The sequence below is a fragment of the Perca flavescens genome, chromosome 18 (genome assembly GCF_004354835.1).
Source record: "Perca flavescens isolate YP-PL-M2 chromosome 18, PFLA_1.0, whole genome shotgun sequence".
NCBI lineage: Eukaryota > Metazoa > Chordata > Actinopteri > Perciformes > Percidae > Perca > Perca flavescens.
Window position 1 is genome coordinate 23,468,437 of NC_041348.1, and position 17,742 is coordinate 23,486,178.

A 17,742-nucleotide genomic window follows, 5' to 3' on the forward strand; every position below is an offset into this window, starting at 1 on the left:
CATTAGTGGATATTGGTGAAGCGTCTAAGAAAGACAAATGGGGCATACAACAGTGTGGGATAGAGTTTCTGAAGAGGCAGCACTGACACTGATCACCTGAAGAGAAATAAATTAGAAGGGTGATAAATCCGCCTTGAGTGGCGCTTAAATTAGCTCCATGCAGTGTGAGTGAAGATGGGGGAACTGAGTTTTGTTTTTATTGTATACTCCCTCTTATATACAGGTTGGGCCTACAGTACTCTATGTAGTATGTACTGCATGTGCCTGAGAAATACTGTTCCACAGAAAATGTAAATCAAAAAGAAATGATTCAACATTTTGGGAAATGCGTACCTATAGTCAGCAACCAATTGTCTTAGGTTGGCATAAAGTTCGGCTAAGAACTAGTTCTGCATACAACCCCACCTAAAAATACAAATAGTCAATGCAGGTTAGCTGTTTACCCATTTCAAGTCTGTATGCTAAGCTGGTCAGTCGGTCGGTCGTTTGGTCGGACAAGTTGACCTTTCAGCTGACAGGTGGGAATAAGGAAGCTTGGCATCACCAAAAGAGACTCTGCATGGCATTTTAAGTACATGGATTATTTTCTCGCTCTGTCTTTTGAATGTAATTTATAAATGGCAGTTGTAGATATTGTTTTTTCTGTGTGGGTGGATGATGGAGTTAATGAGGTTTTAAAGGGATTTTAGTCACTTTTTGCACACATTTTATTGTGAAATGTTTCATTAAAACTCCCTGCCTCTGGGGTTTTCAGAAGGGTCCACATTAACACGAGGACTACTTTAATATTATTGTTTTTACACTACAGTAGAGGCCTGTATAATGAGGGTATTTGACTGGTTTGATGACTGATTTCCAAATCTAGTTTTGAAAAACTTGTTAAAAGGGACAATTCACCCCAAAATCAGAAATACATATTTTTCCTCTTACCTACAGTGCTATTTATAAATCTAGATTAATTTGGTGCGAGATGTCCAGTGTTGGAGATATCGGCCGTGGAGAAGTCTGCCTTCTCTGCAATATAATAGAACTGCATGGCACTCGGCTTTTGGTGAAAAATTCAACAGTAATGTCTCTTTCCGAAAATCTTTCCCTGGTTACTTAAGATAATCCACAAATCTGGGTGTGAGCAGTTCCATGTTATAACTATTTTCTTTCTATAGAATTACACTCGCCAACTGTATCAACACGCAGAAGGAAGCATACTCATGGACGATAGGCTTGTTGCTTTTGACAGCAGAGATGTAAAAATGAATGGCTGAGCCATAACATTAGCTAGCTCTGGTGAGCTATCAGTATCGGCCGATAACTCCAACACTGGGCAACTCACACCAAAACAATCTAGACTGATAAAACAGCACTATACAAAATGAATAAAAAAAATAGCACAAGAGGAAAAATAGGTATTTTAGATTTTGGGGTGAACTGTCCCTCTAAAAATACCTGAACTCATAATCTAAATTACTATTCTTTCTCCCTTTCTTCCTGTAGCTTGTGTTTTCTCACCTGTGCGTCCTCATAGCTGTATCGTCCGGGGTCTTTCAGGTTCTGGCTTGTGCGTTCGTAGCTGTGGGAGTCTAGGTTGATGGAGCTGGGTGCTCCCTCGGCTAGGAACTCGGCCCAAATGTCTTGTGCCCTCTGTGCCACATCCTGCTGGGGAATCCTCTTTAGGTCCTGCACTGCCAACCAGAACCTGCAATACAGACCAAATTCACCTCTGATAATTATGTGACTTATAGAGTGTCTAAACAACCTGATTCACATGACTACAATGATCCACAATGCACAGAAGGTATTTGTCTGTGGTAATTTATCTGCAAGATTACAAGTTATTGATGATTAGGCATTTCACACAACAGAATATAACCATCTATAAAGGTCCCATGACATGGTGCTCTTTGGATGCTTTTATATAGACCTTAGTGGTCCACTAATACTGTATCTGAAGTCTCTTTCCCAAAATTCAGCCTTTGTGCAGAATTACAGCCACTAGAGCCAGTCCCACAATGAGCTTTCCTTAGTATGTGCCATTTCTGGAGAAAGGGGAGGGAGGGGGGCAAGGTGGAGGGTGGGGGTGTGGCCTTGACCAACTGCCACTTTGCTCGTTTGAAAGCCATGATGTCTCTCTGTCATGGGTGGGCCAAATTCTCTGGGCGGGCAAATCAGAGAAAGGGAGAAGGAGAAGATTCCAGATCGGCCCATCTGAGCTTTCATTTTCTCAAAGGCAGAGCAGGATACCCAGGGCTCGGTTTACACCTGTCGCCATTTCTAGCCACTGGAAGACCATAGGCAGGCTGGGGGAACGCATATTAATGTTAAAAAACCTCATAAAGTGAAATTTTCATGCCATGGGACCTTTAATCGTTTAACATTTTCTCCATAAATTCATCATCATTTCACTTGTTTTTACTGAAAATAAGCTTTACTTAGCTCCCACCAATTTAGTGGGATTTTCTTGGCATGGGAAGTTTTTAAGCCTTAATTATAAGTACTTTTTCAAGATTTATTTATTACAAGATAATATCTGAGAATTGAGTTGTTTAGATGGACATTTTTAAGAGTAAAAACACTAACTGTAGTGGGATTTATGTTGACAGCATACTGTATATGTGCACTGCAAAAAATGTAAAAGTAAATGAAAGGGAGGAAAGCTTGAATTGTCACTACTGCAAGCTCTTGCAAGGCACAGTCTGAAAGCTTCCAGCTTTCTGCCCTGTAGAGCAAAATCATGTGAAGGATTCAGAAACTTTAAAATTAAGATGTCTTTAAGACAAAATAAGCAGATAAATATCTGAGTGTAAAACTGTATCGGGCAGTATACAAATGACTCTTCAAAGACAAAGAGGGAATAAAAAGACTTCAATGGTGGCATTTAACATTTTAAGGCATTCATTTTAGATAATTGACTGGGGCTTTGGGGGGCTTTTTTGGACTTTCATACTAGTAAATATCCAGTATGATATAAAGGGACACATGCAATAAACTGTGTTAAACACCAGAGGCAGCAGAGAGGCTCAGGCTGACTGCCTCCAATATTAGCTTGTATCTATATTGATCTGTGAACTGGCTCAGATATATAATATAGAGAGAAACCCTCTGGGGTCTGCTTCTCTCTCTCTCTCTATTTCTCACTTGCTGTCACTCTCTGCCTCAGTAGTACTCTTCCAAACGCTCCCTCATAAAAGCAAAAGCAACTAAAGGTCTGGAAAAGAGGAATAAGAGAGAGGGGTGAGTATAGCCGAGAGCTGAGTAGTGATAAGGGTGTATGCTCTCTCTCTGTCATGTGTAGTGTGTGTGTTACCTTCTTCTGTAGCTCAGAGGTATCAACAACCTCCATGCTATCTCTCACAGTTCATTCCAAGACTATGATTCCTAACAGCGCGCTCTCTCTCTCTCTCTCTCTCTCTCTCTCTCTCTCTCTCTCTCTGTGTGTGTGGGTTAGAGATGCTCACCCTTCTTCTCACTCACATACGCATCACAAACACACCCGGTTATTGCTGCTCTGCTGCATAAAAGACGAAACACGATGTAAGACCATGAATCTGTACTTCAAAATGAGGGATGAATTTAATAACTGTACTTTGAATCAATAAGCAATACCTCTGAAATCAACAACCTCAAATTACAAGAAGACAACACACACTGCACATTAGTGTACACACACACTTAGAGAGACTGGTCATAACTGCTGTGAGGTGCTTTCCTCCACTGTTGATTTATGGGATAATTGTGTGACGATGTAGTGGTATGCTATCTGTATGTTATGTTTGAACGCTGTGGGCCTGAATGTGTGTGAATGTGTGCGAGTGTGTATATATTTGCTGTTTTGGGGGTTTATCTCATATGGAAGAGCAGCGATTGATTTTCAACTGTCAAATGAGGAGATGAGAAGAAAAAAATATTTTTATTATTAGATTTTAGATAAATAGTGTTAATAATAATGTGGATATCATGACTCTATGGTTAAAAGGCAAATAATACAACAGCTACAAAAGTCTGGTAAGTGCAGAAAATTACATCACTTTACTGTAATGCAGCGCTATTACGATATCCAAAATCTAAGATGATATCTAGTCTCATATCACAATATTGAATTAATATCGATATATTGCCCTGACCTATGTCATAGAGAATGAAACCTGTATCAGTCAAGAACTACGTACAAGATATAACTTTCCCTAAAACCACAACTGTCATTTTCACATTTCTGTTGTGTTCGTTTCAATTAACAAGATACGAGTTGCTTTATTATTGAACTTTGCAGAGAGCCAGGTTAGGTATTTATATTTACAGTCTTTATGCTCAGCTAGGCTAATTGAAGCCAGGCTCCAGCCATAATGTGGAACTAATACTTCATCTTCTATTTTTATGCAGCACAATTTAATCTACTGAGTGAAAGAGCTACTAAGGTTGAGAAAACACAAACAAGTAAGTTATTTTTTATTCTATTCTAGATACTCACATAGCTCTTTATGGCTCTTTTCTATCAAGTTTCTCAACAGGAATCAGTGAAGTTTTATTTGATTGTTGTTGCTTCCTGTATTTACAGTGTGCAAGTGGGTTGAAACGGTAGGTTGGAAGTGGAACAATAGGGATGCCAAAGAGAAATCTGCGTTTCTGGCTATTTTCAGAGCAGTGAAGACTTTTGAATAACAGTTATACTCTGTTCACAATGTCAAACGAAGATAATGCACAAAAAGTGCTGCTGTACAGCTTCAAATTTACAAAGAACCATATGTCAGCATGTTGAATTGTTCTAATGCGGAATAAACTTTCCCTAAAAATTCCGTAAAATTTTGCATTTCTAGTGATGAATCGGCGAAAATAATGTTGCATTATGTGATCCATGCTTAGTTCTATCGCCGCTCACTCTCTTCAGTCACTCTGTAGCTCGCTCGACCACATTACCGTGTTTGCGGGCCATCGAGGAGCTGCCGTCTAATAATCTGCCATTTCGACCAGTTAACAGTTTGCAACATAAAAATAAAATGATTATGGAACATTTTATTTCTATAGTTCGTAGCAGACTTTACAAGCTGACTTTTCTATTGGCTGGTGAAACAGGTGACATCCCTTACGTTCTAAAACCAGCCTATGGCGACTTGACCAGCTGAGTAGCAGCGATGCCATCAGCTGGCTTGAGTCGAGCTGAAACAGGCCGGTTCACACCGCTGCAACTTTCCCCTACAACGTTGTAAAACGGTTTTGCAAATCTTTTGGTCTGAACTGTGCTTTACTGGAGCACAGCATGTTTGGAACAGAAAATGCTAAAGTGTTCATGAACTGGCAAAAATCACCATAACATAAAAAGGTTGGAGATGGTTAATGCATATCTCATGTGCTCACCGCAGGTTTTCCGAGCTAAACTCTGACTCCAGGAATTTGAGGAAGAGCTCCTGTCCTGAAGGGTCCTTCAGGGCCTCCTCCAGAGAGAAACCCCACTTCTTCATTCGCTGTTGACTGGGCTCCTTACTGGGAGAGATGGTAGAGGATGGGGATGGATGGAGAGAGAGAGAGAGAGAGAGAGAGAGAGAGAGAGAGATAGAGAGAGGGCAGAAGCAATATAAACATCAACAGAGGTTGAGATTAAACATGTATTAAAGATATACAATTATGGTGGAGAAATGTATGGAAAGCTGACATAAATACAGAGGAAGGGATAAGACTGTAAAGCCTAAAATGCGGTCAGTTGTCTAAAAGGGCTGATGTTGATGTGAAATTAGTGTCTGGAAAGCTGAGTAACTTTCATCTGAAATCAATCAATTTTAATCTCCGCAGGGAATATCTTTTTTTCCTATCCTGCAATTAATCAATTCAGCTGAAATATGAAACTACATTAGGCACAATGATTAAACGTCTGCTCTATTTAATTCCTGCATAACTCAGGCCAGGATTGCAGAGCCTAGTGCAACTTGCTGAGAGCTGCGACTCCCCTCTCTAAGATATAAAACTTTATTTCATTACCTTCATATCTCTAGATAAGATTTTAATAGATGATGAATAATTTGACATATGTCCAATATGTGTTTGTAACCCATAAACTGAGGTGGATTATTTGATTTGGATTGATCGAGTAAACTGAATGACCTCTGAATTTTCTTCACTGCTTCAGAAATTGGCCAATCACTTAAAGGAATTACCTAGATATATCCAGTGCTCAGTACTGCTGTTAAATCACTATTGATTGTACAGCAGTGATTGGATTTATTTTGCCTCTGTTCAAGATAATATTTCTAAAAAGTTTGAATATGTAAGATTTTTATCACTGGTTCTTAGAATTTAATAAAAATCCATACATAAATTACATTTTAACCTTTTTTGCTGGCAAGTCTGGCAAATTCCGTCACACTGTACATACCTGATGTAATTTAAAAGAGTACTCCTCTCATTTAGCAATGCATTCCTATAACATTGTCCGACTCAGGATGGACAGTTTTTCCTTGTCAAAACCTGACACCTAGATTACCCACTATGCAACTTGACCGCTGACAGTTTGGTCGGAGATTAATGGCGGCTAATGTAGCATTAAGGCGCTATAGCATCAAGCAGAGATTAGGAACTGGTTACAGAAGTCTGATAAACTCAGACTTCTTTCTAAATACATGCACTCTCAGATTTGAGCTAACTCAAGTGGCATCACTTGAGGCAATTAATCAGATTTATCACAGCTGCCTTTGGAGGCACAGAAGTTTTTTGTAAAACAATAAGCATATGCAGTAGAATACTCCAAGACCTGTAAACACACTTTGGTGGGTAAAATCGGTGGACTTTCCCTTTAAATGTTTGAGCAGCCGAGGATATTGTCAGCCAGAAATCAGAGTAAGGTGACACAAACCATCCCAAAGGGACATGAATGTTATGAAAAAACAAACAATTAAACATAATTCCAATGTCTAGTAAAAAAATATTTTCCAGTCGACCCTCAAGCATTATGTAGTAAGGAAAATAGCTTTTATTTTGCCCTAAGCACTAAGCTTGCCAAAAGCTTTTATATTGATAATTTTTTCAACAACACAAACACTTAGGTAAAAAATGCAATTACTTCCAATCAGACAACACAGTAGAAAACAATACAACCCAATAACACAACAATCTTTTTCCGTAATCAAAAATAATCAGCACAATAAGGAATATGTCAATATCCAATTGAAAAAGGTCATGGTTGTTATCAAATTCTCTGTACATTCTTAACACTGAAATGAGTTTCTGGTTTTGTACCTGGCCTCCAGATCCCAGAGGGAGGGATCGTCGCTGGTCCAGGGGTTGGACGGTTCCTGTGCTGTCACAAACTGGTCGTAGTCCATGTACTGCTCAGTGTAGCTTATTAGACTAACAGACAGACAGACAGACAGACAGACAGACAGACAGACAGACAGACAGACAGACAGACAGACAGACAGACAGACAGACAGACAGACACACACACACACACACACACACACACACACACACACACACACACACACACCGGGGCAGAGGAGAGGTTGTTCTTGTTTTGTTACAATTTATTTCGATGAGATCAATAGTTCCTCTGTTTACCTGATATATTTGTGAGTTTTCAGAAGTTAATTGAGTAAATTATGAGAAAAAAAAATTGTTAAGCAGGAACATCTGTTCTGATCAATAGCTCAGATGTGAACCTAGTACCTCTCATATCTAATCTGAGATAAATAAGATTTGAGAGACACAGCGAAGCAGAAAGTGCATCAACAACAACAGGAAATGTTTTACTGCTCACAGCTTAAACTTCAACTCAAGAATCTATTATAACAGAACGTGGTGTCTCTCCTACACCATGTGAGCCACTCCATCCCTCCATAGCATACAGTATGAAGAATAAACGTACCACAGCTATAACAATAAAAACTTATTTCACATTTGTCAACTTGTTTCGACAGCAGTTCAATCTGACTGTAACAGCTGGATCTCTGACAGAAAACATTCCCACCTGCAGTAATATGATATATCATATGCTCACTGACCCAAAGAGTGATCATAATTATTACATATTATTCCTAATGTGAAGTGATTAAAAAAATAAATGAATGATACTAGTTGTTTTGAATGTTTTTGCCCAGCATGACCGATGTTGTTTGACATGTGGTTTCCTGTACTGTTTGGGTTAATGTCCCAAACTCTCCGCTCTGTAGAGCACTAATTAAACTCAGCTCTGTATGTGAAGTCAGGAGGTGAAAGGGTCAGGGAGGCAGAGCAGCGCAGCAGCCAGCAGTAACCATACTTTTTCTGCTCTGCTGGGAAGTAATGGCTGTCTCAAATGACTGAGCAGAAGATGGGACTGTCAGGCAAACAAACAAGAGTGTGTCTGCCAAACAAGAAGAAAAGGGACTAGAAACACATATACATGCATACATATGCTTTGCAACTCTCATGCACTATAAAGAAAGGGGAGAATGAAAGAATGCCTGTACAGCTTAATGCAATTCAACACAATAAGCCCATAATATATCTATCATTTGTTAACCATTACTACTTAAATGCCTGAGTTTCCTGTACCTTTCAGCAACTTTAGACATCTTCATACGGTGACGATCTAGCTGGGTGTTCAGGAATAAGATCTGAAAGAGGACATGACAGGAATCAGTGTTTGTTTATGCTGGTTTTGTATGCTGCTAACAGCTAACCAAACGTAAATGTTTTGCATCTTCTAAAATGTCAGTGTATGATTGTCTTATTGCAGAAAACAAGTATCTTGGCATTACTATGATTAACAAACAGGACCATGTTTAAGTTGGTTGGCAGCCTCAGTGGCAATGTTAATGCTACGGTTTCTCATAATAAACTTATTTTCCCACAAGCCAGTTGAATCCTGTTTTTAGTTGTCTTGTTTTATGGTGAAACTCGATCTCCCTTTGTGCTAGAAAGCTCTTGCTAAATTTGACCTTATAACACATAGTGTAAAATGCAGTGTGTCAATCTCCTCTGCAATGCTTCTGTGGGAATGAAACAAATTGCTTGTGGATAAAACATTACAAAGCACAGTACAGAGTTGTTGTTTTTTTTAATGCGAGTTGATCATTTTGGCAAATTCTTCAAGGACAAATTTGTACCTCTTTCTCCACATCCTCCTTGGTGCCTTTTCTGCAGTGGTGCGAAGGAGTATGTATGGGACTCCGAGACTGTGTTCCCTCCTCCACCAAACCATACACTGACTGGGCCGTTTGAACATGATGAGAGGAGAAGTTGGAGAGATAATAGAGAGATACAACGTGTACTTATTTTGTCACAGTGCATATACGGTATGAAAACAGCTGTTAAGAAAGCCCCTGTGTTGGAAAATTAAAGTGATCAATTTCAGTAATTAAAAAATGATTGCTTGTATTAATGTAAATCTTATTAGGAATAGTGTTGCTATAACCGATATAAAGTTATTTGTCAACGTATTTTTACATTTATTGTAAACAGAGGTTAAAGCGTCACCCTTGTAATTGGAACTTATACCTTCTTAACTCTATGAGGGTTCTTCATGCGTCTACATTTCCTGATGTCCATTTCTGTTGTGTTAACACATCCAGGCTGGAGAAAACACGAGCAAAATACAAAAAAAAACATTATTACCGTCAATACTGGGGATTTTAAGATTACCCAAAGAGAGCTCTGGAAAGACAAAAAGAGACAGTGTGTGGATGAAAGGGGAGGCAGCAGCTACAATCTCACATGCACAGACAGAGGCTTACCACAGGTCTATGGACGTCCCAGAAGGCTCTCTCCTGGCTGTCAAGGATCTTCCTCTCAGTTTTATCCTTTTTCCTGTCGATCCTGCACATGAGATCATCAGTCAGTGTGAGAATTACAGCATGCAAACTTTTGAGGTGTTAATTATTCATATAGAGGACTTCGAAACGGTAACCCATTGGAAAATACAACAATATCAAGATGTTGTACATGTTCTCTGAACAAAAGAACATTGTTCCGTGTGCTTTTATTTCAAAATGTTGGTCACAAAGACCGGAAACAATCATTAAAAAGGAGCTGCATGCAATTGGCATGATCATAATGTCTATTGTGGCTTGCAGATGCACACAAGAGTGTGAAGACCATGCAGGGGCCCAATGTGTCATATAGGATTCAGTGTATATACATAAATAAATCAAAGACGGCTCTTGTAAAGGCAGGTATCCATAATTTTGTTTTTTTTTACCTCTTCTGTCTTCATTTTCCAATGTCTATATGTTCCAAAAGCAAATTGATTCATCATGCTATATACCTCAGAAACCTAAAGCCGTAGACCTGCGGTGCCTAGATAAGACTGGACATGCAATGTAAGAAGAATTCCCCTTACAGGAGGGTTAATTGAGTATGTCAGAAACACTCACTGCTCATATGTATTGTTTATCTTTTACCTTTGGTGTGAATGACATCACTGCGTGCATTGTAGTTTCATGAGTTGCCGTGGTAACAGAGTGCACTTACTTGACCTGGGCCTCAGCCTGCATGTAGATAAACTCCCACTTCCTGGCAAAAGCTCTCTGCAGCCTGGCTAGGTTCTCCTGTTGGAGAGAAGACATGGTATGATGTTATGATCAAAAATCTCTAAAAGGAAAAAATTATAAACTAAATCCAATTAAATCTTAAAATATTCCACAGTTTTAAAGTTTCTGAGAAGCAATTTAGATCTCAGTATTACAGACACACACAGACCTTTAAGAGGTTGTGGTTTTTTTTTGCCCAAAACTTGACACACAGATCAATACCAAGATGTAGTGATCTGTGTATAGAGGAACAATCCATAACTCACCGCTTCATAATCTGCCAGCTCCAGCCTGGTCTTGTTCTGCATGGTCCGCTTGCACAGGTATATAGCTGCGAGACGGACAGAGAGTTTCAAAGACTGGGATTTATCAGTATACAGTACATGCTTCCCTTCATCCATACATCTCTCATATACCTACATCACCCCTCCTCATCTCCCATGGTATGAAACTATAATCAGTTGTGGAGGCCGCCTGTCCACCTATGTGTTGCTTTAGGATTTTGAGATGGAGTGTGAAGAGGCACTGAGCTCTAAACTCCAGACATGCTGCCTCTGAGACAGGATGAAGGGCACGAAGTGTAGCGGTGATTGACTAATCCTGTCGACTGGTCCTCTCTACTGGAGGATGTGTTTACACTGCCAGGTCAGTGCTTTTAAAGGCCAGTATATCAACGGACTAAAATCAGGATACTATTAGATTTATTATTTTCGGGCAATATTTGATACGCATAAAGTTGATTATTTTAATGCCAAATATGTACATGTGTTAAAGGTGCAATCATTAAGATTTTCATGAAATCACACCCCATGTTTTGATATGATTTATGGTTGAAATTTGTTAGCAATATCCATTTAATGTTTTCACCTCTCTATGAGTTTGTTTCCATTGCTAGTCTGCCATTCCCACATGTGATGCATACACATTTCAATTTCTAAAACAGAATTCAGGTCAAGACAGAAAGCTACAGCTCTTCACTAAAATGATGACATAGTTTTACTGTTAGCAGCTCTTTAGCAAGATGAATCACTAGACCGTGTCAAAAAGAAACTGCTATGTTTTCAGCCTTTGACTGAACATTTTTAAAAAAAATATTAGTTTTGGACTCAAATGAAAACATGAAATTAGAAATGCCCATATTATTTATGAGATGTCAACTGAATGACTGGTTGATAGCCAAATGCTTTAGTTAGTTAAAGGTCAGTATAGATCATATGCAAACAAACATATTGGTCATATTATTGTGAAATATCTAATTAATTTGCCACATTCCATAGCTTTAACTATTAATCACTATCAAACCTGAGCATGTAAGGTAGAAACTGAGACAATTACAGTATAGTTATTTCTGCATAAAACATTAACATTGTGTGGGTTGAGTTAAGCTCTACAGCCAAGCTATAAATATTCACTTACAGCTACACAAGTATACTGTAGTTTACGGTCTTTATTTAATTAGATGTACCTTAATGAAGATGAAAGAGGATTTGTAGAAATCATTTTCTAAAGTGCTGTTTTGGGAATGAAATTGGTCCCTAGATTAGGCCTGAATACAGAGGAGTAAATCTTACAGTTATGTATGGTTAATTGTATTCTGCTGATTTTGGAAGTGTAGAATGCACTCGACTTTAGCCTCATGAGCACTTGCTGTGAATTAAATGTATTGACTGAGTACCTGTGAAATAATATAGTTGAGACATTAACACTGATTACCAGCTCTATCAACACTCCCTCAGATACAACAGTATCTTTTTGTGCTATTCAATGGTACTCCGTATTTTCATTGAAAAACTATTCTAGGATAATCAATTCTATTTCAATTCAATTTTATTTATAGTATCAAATCATAACAAAAGTTATCTATAGACACTTTACAGATAGAGTAGGTCTAGACCACACTCTATAATTTATAATTTACAAAGCCCCAACAATTCTAGTAATTCCCCCAAGAGCATGCATTAGCAGTGGCTAATGCGAGAGTGGCGAGGAAAAACTCCCTTTTAGGAAGAAACCTCGGCAGACCCAGGCTCTTGGTAGGCGGTGTCTGACGGTGCCGGTTGGGGATGTGTAGAACAGTGGCAATAATAGTCACAGTAAAGATAATGGAACAGTGACTACAAATGGCAGTCATCAATTTGATGAAAAAGCATTGATCATTTAAACATGGAGGAAGACATGTTATAAGAAGGGGTTTATCACAAAAATGTGTAAGAAAAAAACAAAATGTCAATGTATCCCTCTTACCATAGTCTGTGTTCTCAGGCTCCCAACAGTTGGATGGCCAGAAATACGGTGCCTGACAGCAAAACAGAAGTGAATAGTCAAAAGATATGGATCAATTGGCAGTATTTCAAAGAGAGTCAAAAACTATGCAGGCAAATGTACACTTTCCAAACATTCCCACAAAACATGGTGATGACAATGACCTTTAGGAGACTGTTGTTTTGCCTCTGAGACACAGCAGTGCACATGATTGCCTTGCACCACTGTGTGAGCAATCAAAATAAATTTTTTTTTATCAGTATTGAACAGATTCAGAAAAGCTGACTCATAAAACTTTTCCCCTATTAAGAGGCATCCTGGGGTGTTGCAGAGACATGGGAGTTTTGCAGCAACACAATAAAAACAGTAGCGATGAAAGCTGCAAAATAAACAATGGGAATGCAGAATAATAAAGCCAGCAGGCAAAGAACAAACGCTGATATGATTGTTATTTGACATAGCTTGCAGGGTATTTGAATCACAGTTTTAAAAAGAGAAATTTTACACAGTGTTAATTGTTAATTGTTTTGATTTCCCTTCTCTGTGTTTCTCTTGGCCTCACACTTAAATTTGCCTGGAAAATGTAATGCTAATGAATGGTGATTATCTTTATGAAGCTTCAATGGCAAACGGCCTTGCTCCTCCTCCTCTTTGTTTTCTCTTCCACTTCACTTTGAACAAGGAGAATCAAGGTCAAAGCAGAGTCATGTGCACTGTCGTCTGGTTTAATTAAACTGTTCCTCCAGCTCCGGTGGGGACTCAGCCCTCCAACAAGACTCCGTGGAAAGGAAGGAAGATGCTACACAGAGATCATTCTAATCTCGCCAACGGTCCGCCTTGCCGTTCCCCACTGAGGAATGTGAAAACATTGTTTTTCGATTTTTAATTAGGAACTTCTGGATAAAATAGTCTGGCATAATTAATCTCTGACTTTAACCCCACTGTTTTATCTGTGAACAGTGAAGGAGGAGTAAAATGTCAGCACGCTTTTCTTTTTGTCCCTTGATGAGTCTTTAATTCTAGTGCGCTACTCTACTACACACTGTCTGTCAGGCTTTTGGTAGCCGCCTACTCAACCTGAACCCAGACCTGCTTCCCTCGCTCGCTTGATGAATATTTTAACAGATCACCATTCATTTTTAATAGGATCACACAGGATCCCACAATGAAGAAGCGGTCAGGGCCTTTTGTCATCAAGATCAAGATTGGTGTGTTGTTCCATTACAGAACAAGTAATCTTCAACCGCTGATTAAGGTCTTTATGAAAAGTAAGTGCTCCCACAATCAGATTAACCTTGCTGGACTTTTCAGTATTTCTCACACTAATGCAGGATGAAGAAGGGATTAGTTTGAGGTTAGGTCTGTTATGAAAGGCACAGAACAGTATGCATTTATTGGGGGGAAAAAAAACTATTGTAAAATGTATAATAAGGAGCAATTATTAGAAAATCTAGCTATAGATATATATATATATATATATATATATATATATATATATATATATATATGCAAAAAACACATTCTAAAAGTTGCATTCCAGGGATGATCCCGGAATTGTAGATTTTTAACTATTTATTAAAGCTCTTTTTACTGGCTAAAATGCTCCAAAGATAATCTTAAAAAAAAAAAAAAAAAAAAAACCACCTGGAACAACTCCACATTATTTAAATTTAAAAGGTCATCCTATCTTTACAACGCTGTTATGTGTACCTTTAGTTAGACTAAAAGTCTGCAACCATGCTAGTGGCTCCATTAGACTATACACAACAGTTCTTTTAGCTAAATGCTAACGTCACTTTGCCAACATTCACACAATGCTGATATTGAGCAGGTATATTGTTTTTATGTCCCCCATCTTAATGTGTTAGCATGCTAATGTTTGGAACTACGTCACAACGAAGACATTGTCCCATTTTTTTCTGTTAAATAATTGAATCTATATATTGAGAATCTTGAATGATGCTAATATTGTGCATTAACTGTGAAATGAATCCTTTCCTCTTTTGTGCTGTAAACTGATCCAACAGATGCCTCTCCAAATTCAATCAGCTGTCACAAAATGTTAACCAAGATACTTTCTCAGTTCTCTCAGCAATGACCTCATGTGCACAATGGTAATTATAACAATGTTTCAAAATCAATGTGTTGGCCTTTTTGGCAACATTTGATATTTAACTCAGTATCAGGTAACAAATGAGAAGTTTAAGAGTCAATTACCTATTTCAGGAGTCTCCACAGACAGGGTAACCCTAAACCTTTAAGATTAACCCTTAACATTGAGTAACATACAGCACAGGACTCACTTGGTTGTACTCTGAGTATCAGTCTGGAACTATTTAAATATAAAGTAAATATGATTTATTGATATTTATACTTCTCCACTACTTCTGTAGCCCCCTCTGTGTCTTTATTATCACTTGACTGACGCTCCTGCTCACCTGAAAGCGATAGAAAGTGCCGTCGTCTTTGAGGGAGAGGACGTGGTCGGAGATAGGGAAGAAGTAGCCCTGAGCTGCGATGAGACTGCCGATGTGCATGGCCTCAGCTGTTGACAGGAAGAGAACAAGAAGTACTGATTACTGTGTGTTCTTCAGCACTCATATTACCTATAATGCAATATTTGGATGGAATTAACTCAGTCGTAGCAACAACAGGACAATGAAATCAAAGTCATGAAAGTTTTTTTTTTAGAGCTATGAATGCAATACAATAAAAACAGATGTAAAAACTGTGAAAAGCCACAAATGTACCATCTTGATGTCATTAAAAGGTAACACATTAAGTGCATTTAAAGTTTTTGATCACAGTATAAAAAGTATATACACAGCCTGTTGTATCCTTTTGCATTCTAATTGGATGTCAGCTATATAGGATACAGCCCGGAGATGGTTTGATTGGGGTTGGTTGTACATGGATGACTCAATGATTGACTCAGTGTCCAGGCTGTGGGCTTCTGCACCAACAATAAATAGTGCTCTCCCACCACCATGCCTCAGGTCAGGTCATCTAAACAACATATCCATAGCAAAATCTAGCTGGTGGTTTTGTTATGACTCTAGTTTCTTTTTTTCTGCTCATTCTGTGTTGTTTTTGCAATATTAACTTGTGAAGCTTAAAGCTATAGTGGGTAATTTCTGTCGCCCCCATGAAGTATTCTAAGTAATGACAACAAAACTGTCTGCACTTTCACATGATACAAGCCTTCCGTGACTGCGCACCCGATTTTCTGTGCAGGAAAGTCACCGGACGCCACAATCTTCATAGCTATACTGAGAAATACAGAGAGATTTGTGTGGAGCTGGTAGTCTTAATTACATTTGTAGCAACTCATTTGGCAATGGCTTGAATGTAACAGACGTTCATTAATATCAGAAAGTTACGCACTAAAGCTTTAATTTTCTGTTAAAAATTAGTTTCATTAGGTAAAGTCTAAGTCCATCTGCAAATATCTTCTATTTATTTCAAACATACCCACATTTATGATTCTGAAAGGGTAAAATGTTTTTCATATGAAAGACCTGCAGTGCCTACCACACACTGTGTCTGACCTTTCATAAACTGGACTGCTGTGCTGCAGTGGTGGAAGAAGTATTCAGATCCTTTGCTTAAGTACAAGTACTAATTCCACACTGTAAAAACATTTTGTTACAAGTAAAAGTCCAGCATTGAAAATGTAAGTAAGTATCAGTATTTTATTACATATTATTTTATATATATTTTATTTTAATATGTGTTTTGTGTGCAAAAATCTGAAATTGTAAAGTAACTAGTAACTAAAGCGGTTAGATTAATGTAGTGGAGTAAACAGATCAATATTTCTCTCTTAAATGTAATGGAGTAGAAGGAGAAAGTGACATGAAAAGAAAAGATTCAAGTAAAGTACCTCAAATTTGTACAGTATTTAAGTAAATGTACTTCATTACATCCCACCACTGCTGTGCTGTTATCTAGCTGCCATTTAAGATAAATGTATCCCTGTGTTTTATATTTTGCACAGTAACACAACTTCGAAGTACATTTGGCATCAACAAAACTCATGCGTTCATATTATTGGTTATTTGTGGCTGTAAAAATCTAAACTGGGAAACGCTGCACCCCGTAAGTTTTTGTGCATACTTATTAGAGCATTTGTATTTCCTTTAGTAAATACAATTCTCTAGTTTGAACAGGATGTGTGTTGTCATAGGAGGGTGTTGTCTTTAACAAAGAAGTCATTATATTCAGCAGTCGGGTATCATTTGTCAAAACCTACCTGGATCCTCAATGAAAAGGTTCTTCATCAGCCACTGCACAATATCTGTACCTGAAACGAAAAAGAAGACTGTTATACAGTGCATGGTCACACATTTGTAGAGATTTGGAGTATGATTTAAGAAATAGAAGATGGGGTATAAAGTGAGAGGCAATAGAAAAGAAATAAAAGTAAGTTTTTTTTTTATCTCTACTAGAGTCATTTTTGGGGGCAAAATGTAAATGAGTTTTTTTTCTCCATTACTTGTCCCTTTCACATCAAAAAATGGAATACAACAAAATTAATACAATAAAAGTAATAGCAAGAGATCCATGATATAACTCCCAATTACAATTAGGTGTAATAGAGGGCAAGTTCGGCTTTATACTAAAAGACATATGTGCAAGCTTAATTAAATAATTTCAAAACAAGAGTTCTGACGAAAGAAATAAAGATTTTCATTACTTCATCTCAAGAAGTTGTCTTGAAGAATATAACACAAAAAAAGTCTCAAACTGCTCAAATTTAAGATGATCTTACCCCACTGGCACTTAGAAGAGCAATATTTAGAGCATTTACATTACTCTGTGATAATTTATGATAGGTAAAAATACTAAAAAGCTTTTTCTTTTGTGTGTGGTGGAGATAGAGTATCATCCCATCTTTGCTTCCTTTCTGCTTTCTCTGAGTCCCGAGGGAGTTGGTGTTTAATTCTTCATCATTCATTAGTTTTCCTTGCCCTTAGCACTCAGCTGCAAA

The 17,742-nt window shown here is 38.0% G+C and overlaps 1 protein-coding gene across 4 annotated transcripts in view; it reads right to left on the reverse strand.

The window, feature by feature from the left end:
* rgs6 (regulator of G protein signaling 6) overlaps positions 1-17,742 on the reverse strand; it is an 82,227-nt gene that overhangs the window by 2,887 nt on the left and 61,598 nt on the right. For all 4 annotated transcript variants that reach the window (XM_028605039.1, XM_028605041.1, XM_028605040.1 and 1 more), the window contains 12 exons: positions 17,005-17,055; positions 15,191-15,297; positions 12,735-12,786; positions 10,757-10,821; positions 10,432-10,508; positions 9,696-9,777; positions 9,460-9,534; positions 9,069-9,170; positions 8,515-8,576; positions 7,219-7,329; positions 5,347-5,472; positions 1,507-1,693 (listed from right to left, as the gene is read on the reverse strand). In XM_028605039.1, the coding sequence (XP_028460840.1) occupies positions 1,507-1,693; positions 5,347-5,472; positions 7,219-7,329; positions 8,515-8,576; positions 9,069-9,170; positions 9,460-9,534; positions 9,696-9,777; positions 10,432-10,508; positions 10,757-10,821; positions 12,735-12,786; positions 15,191-15,297; positions 17,005-17,055 (1,097 nt within the window). The remainder of the gene's footprint in view (positions 1-1,506; positions 1,694-5,346; positions 5,473-7,218; positions 7,330-8,514; positions 8,577-9,068; positions 9,171-9,459; positions 9,535-9,695; positions 9,778-10,431; positions 10,509-10,756; positions 10,822-12,734; positions 12,787-15,190; positions 15,298-17,004; positions 17,056-17,742) is intronic.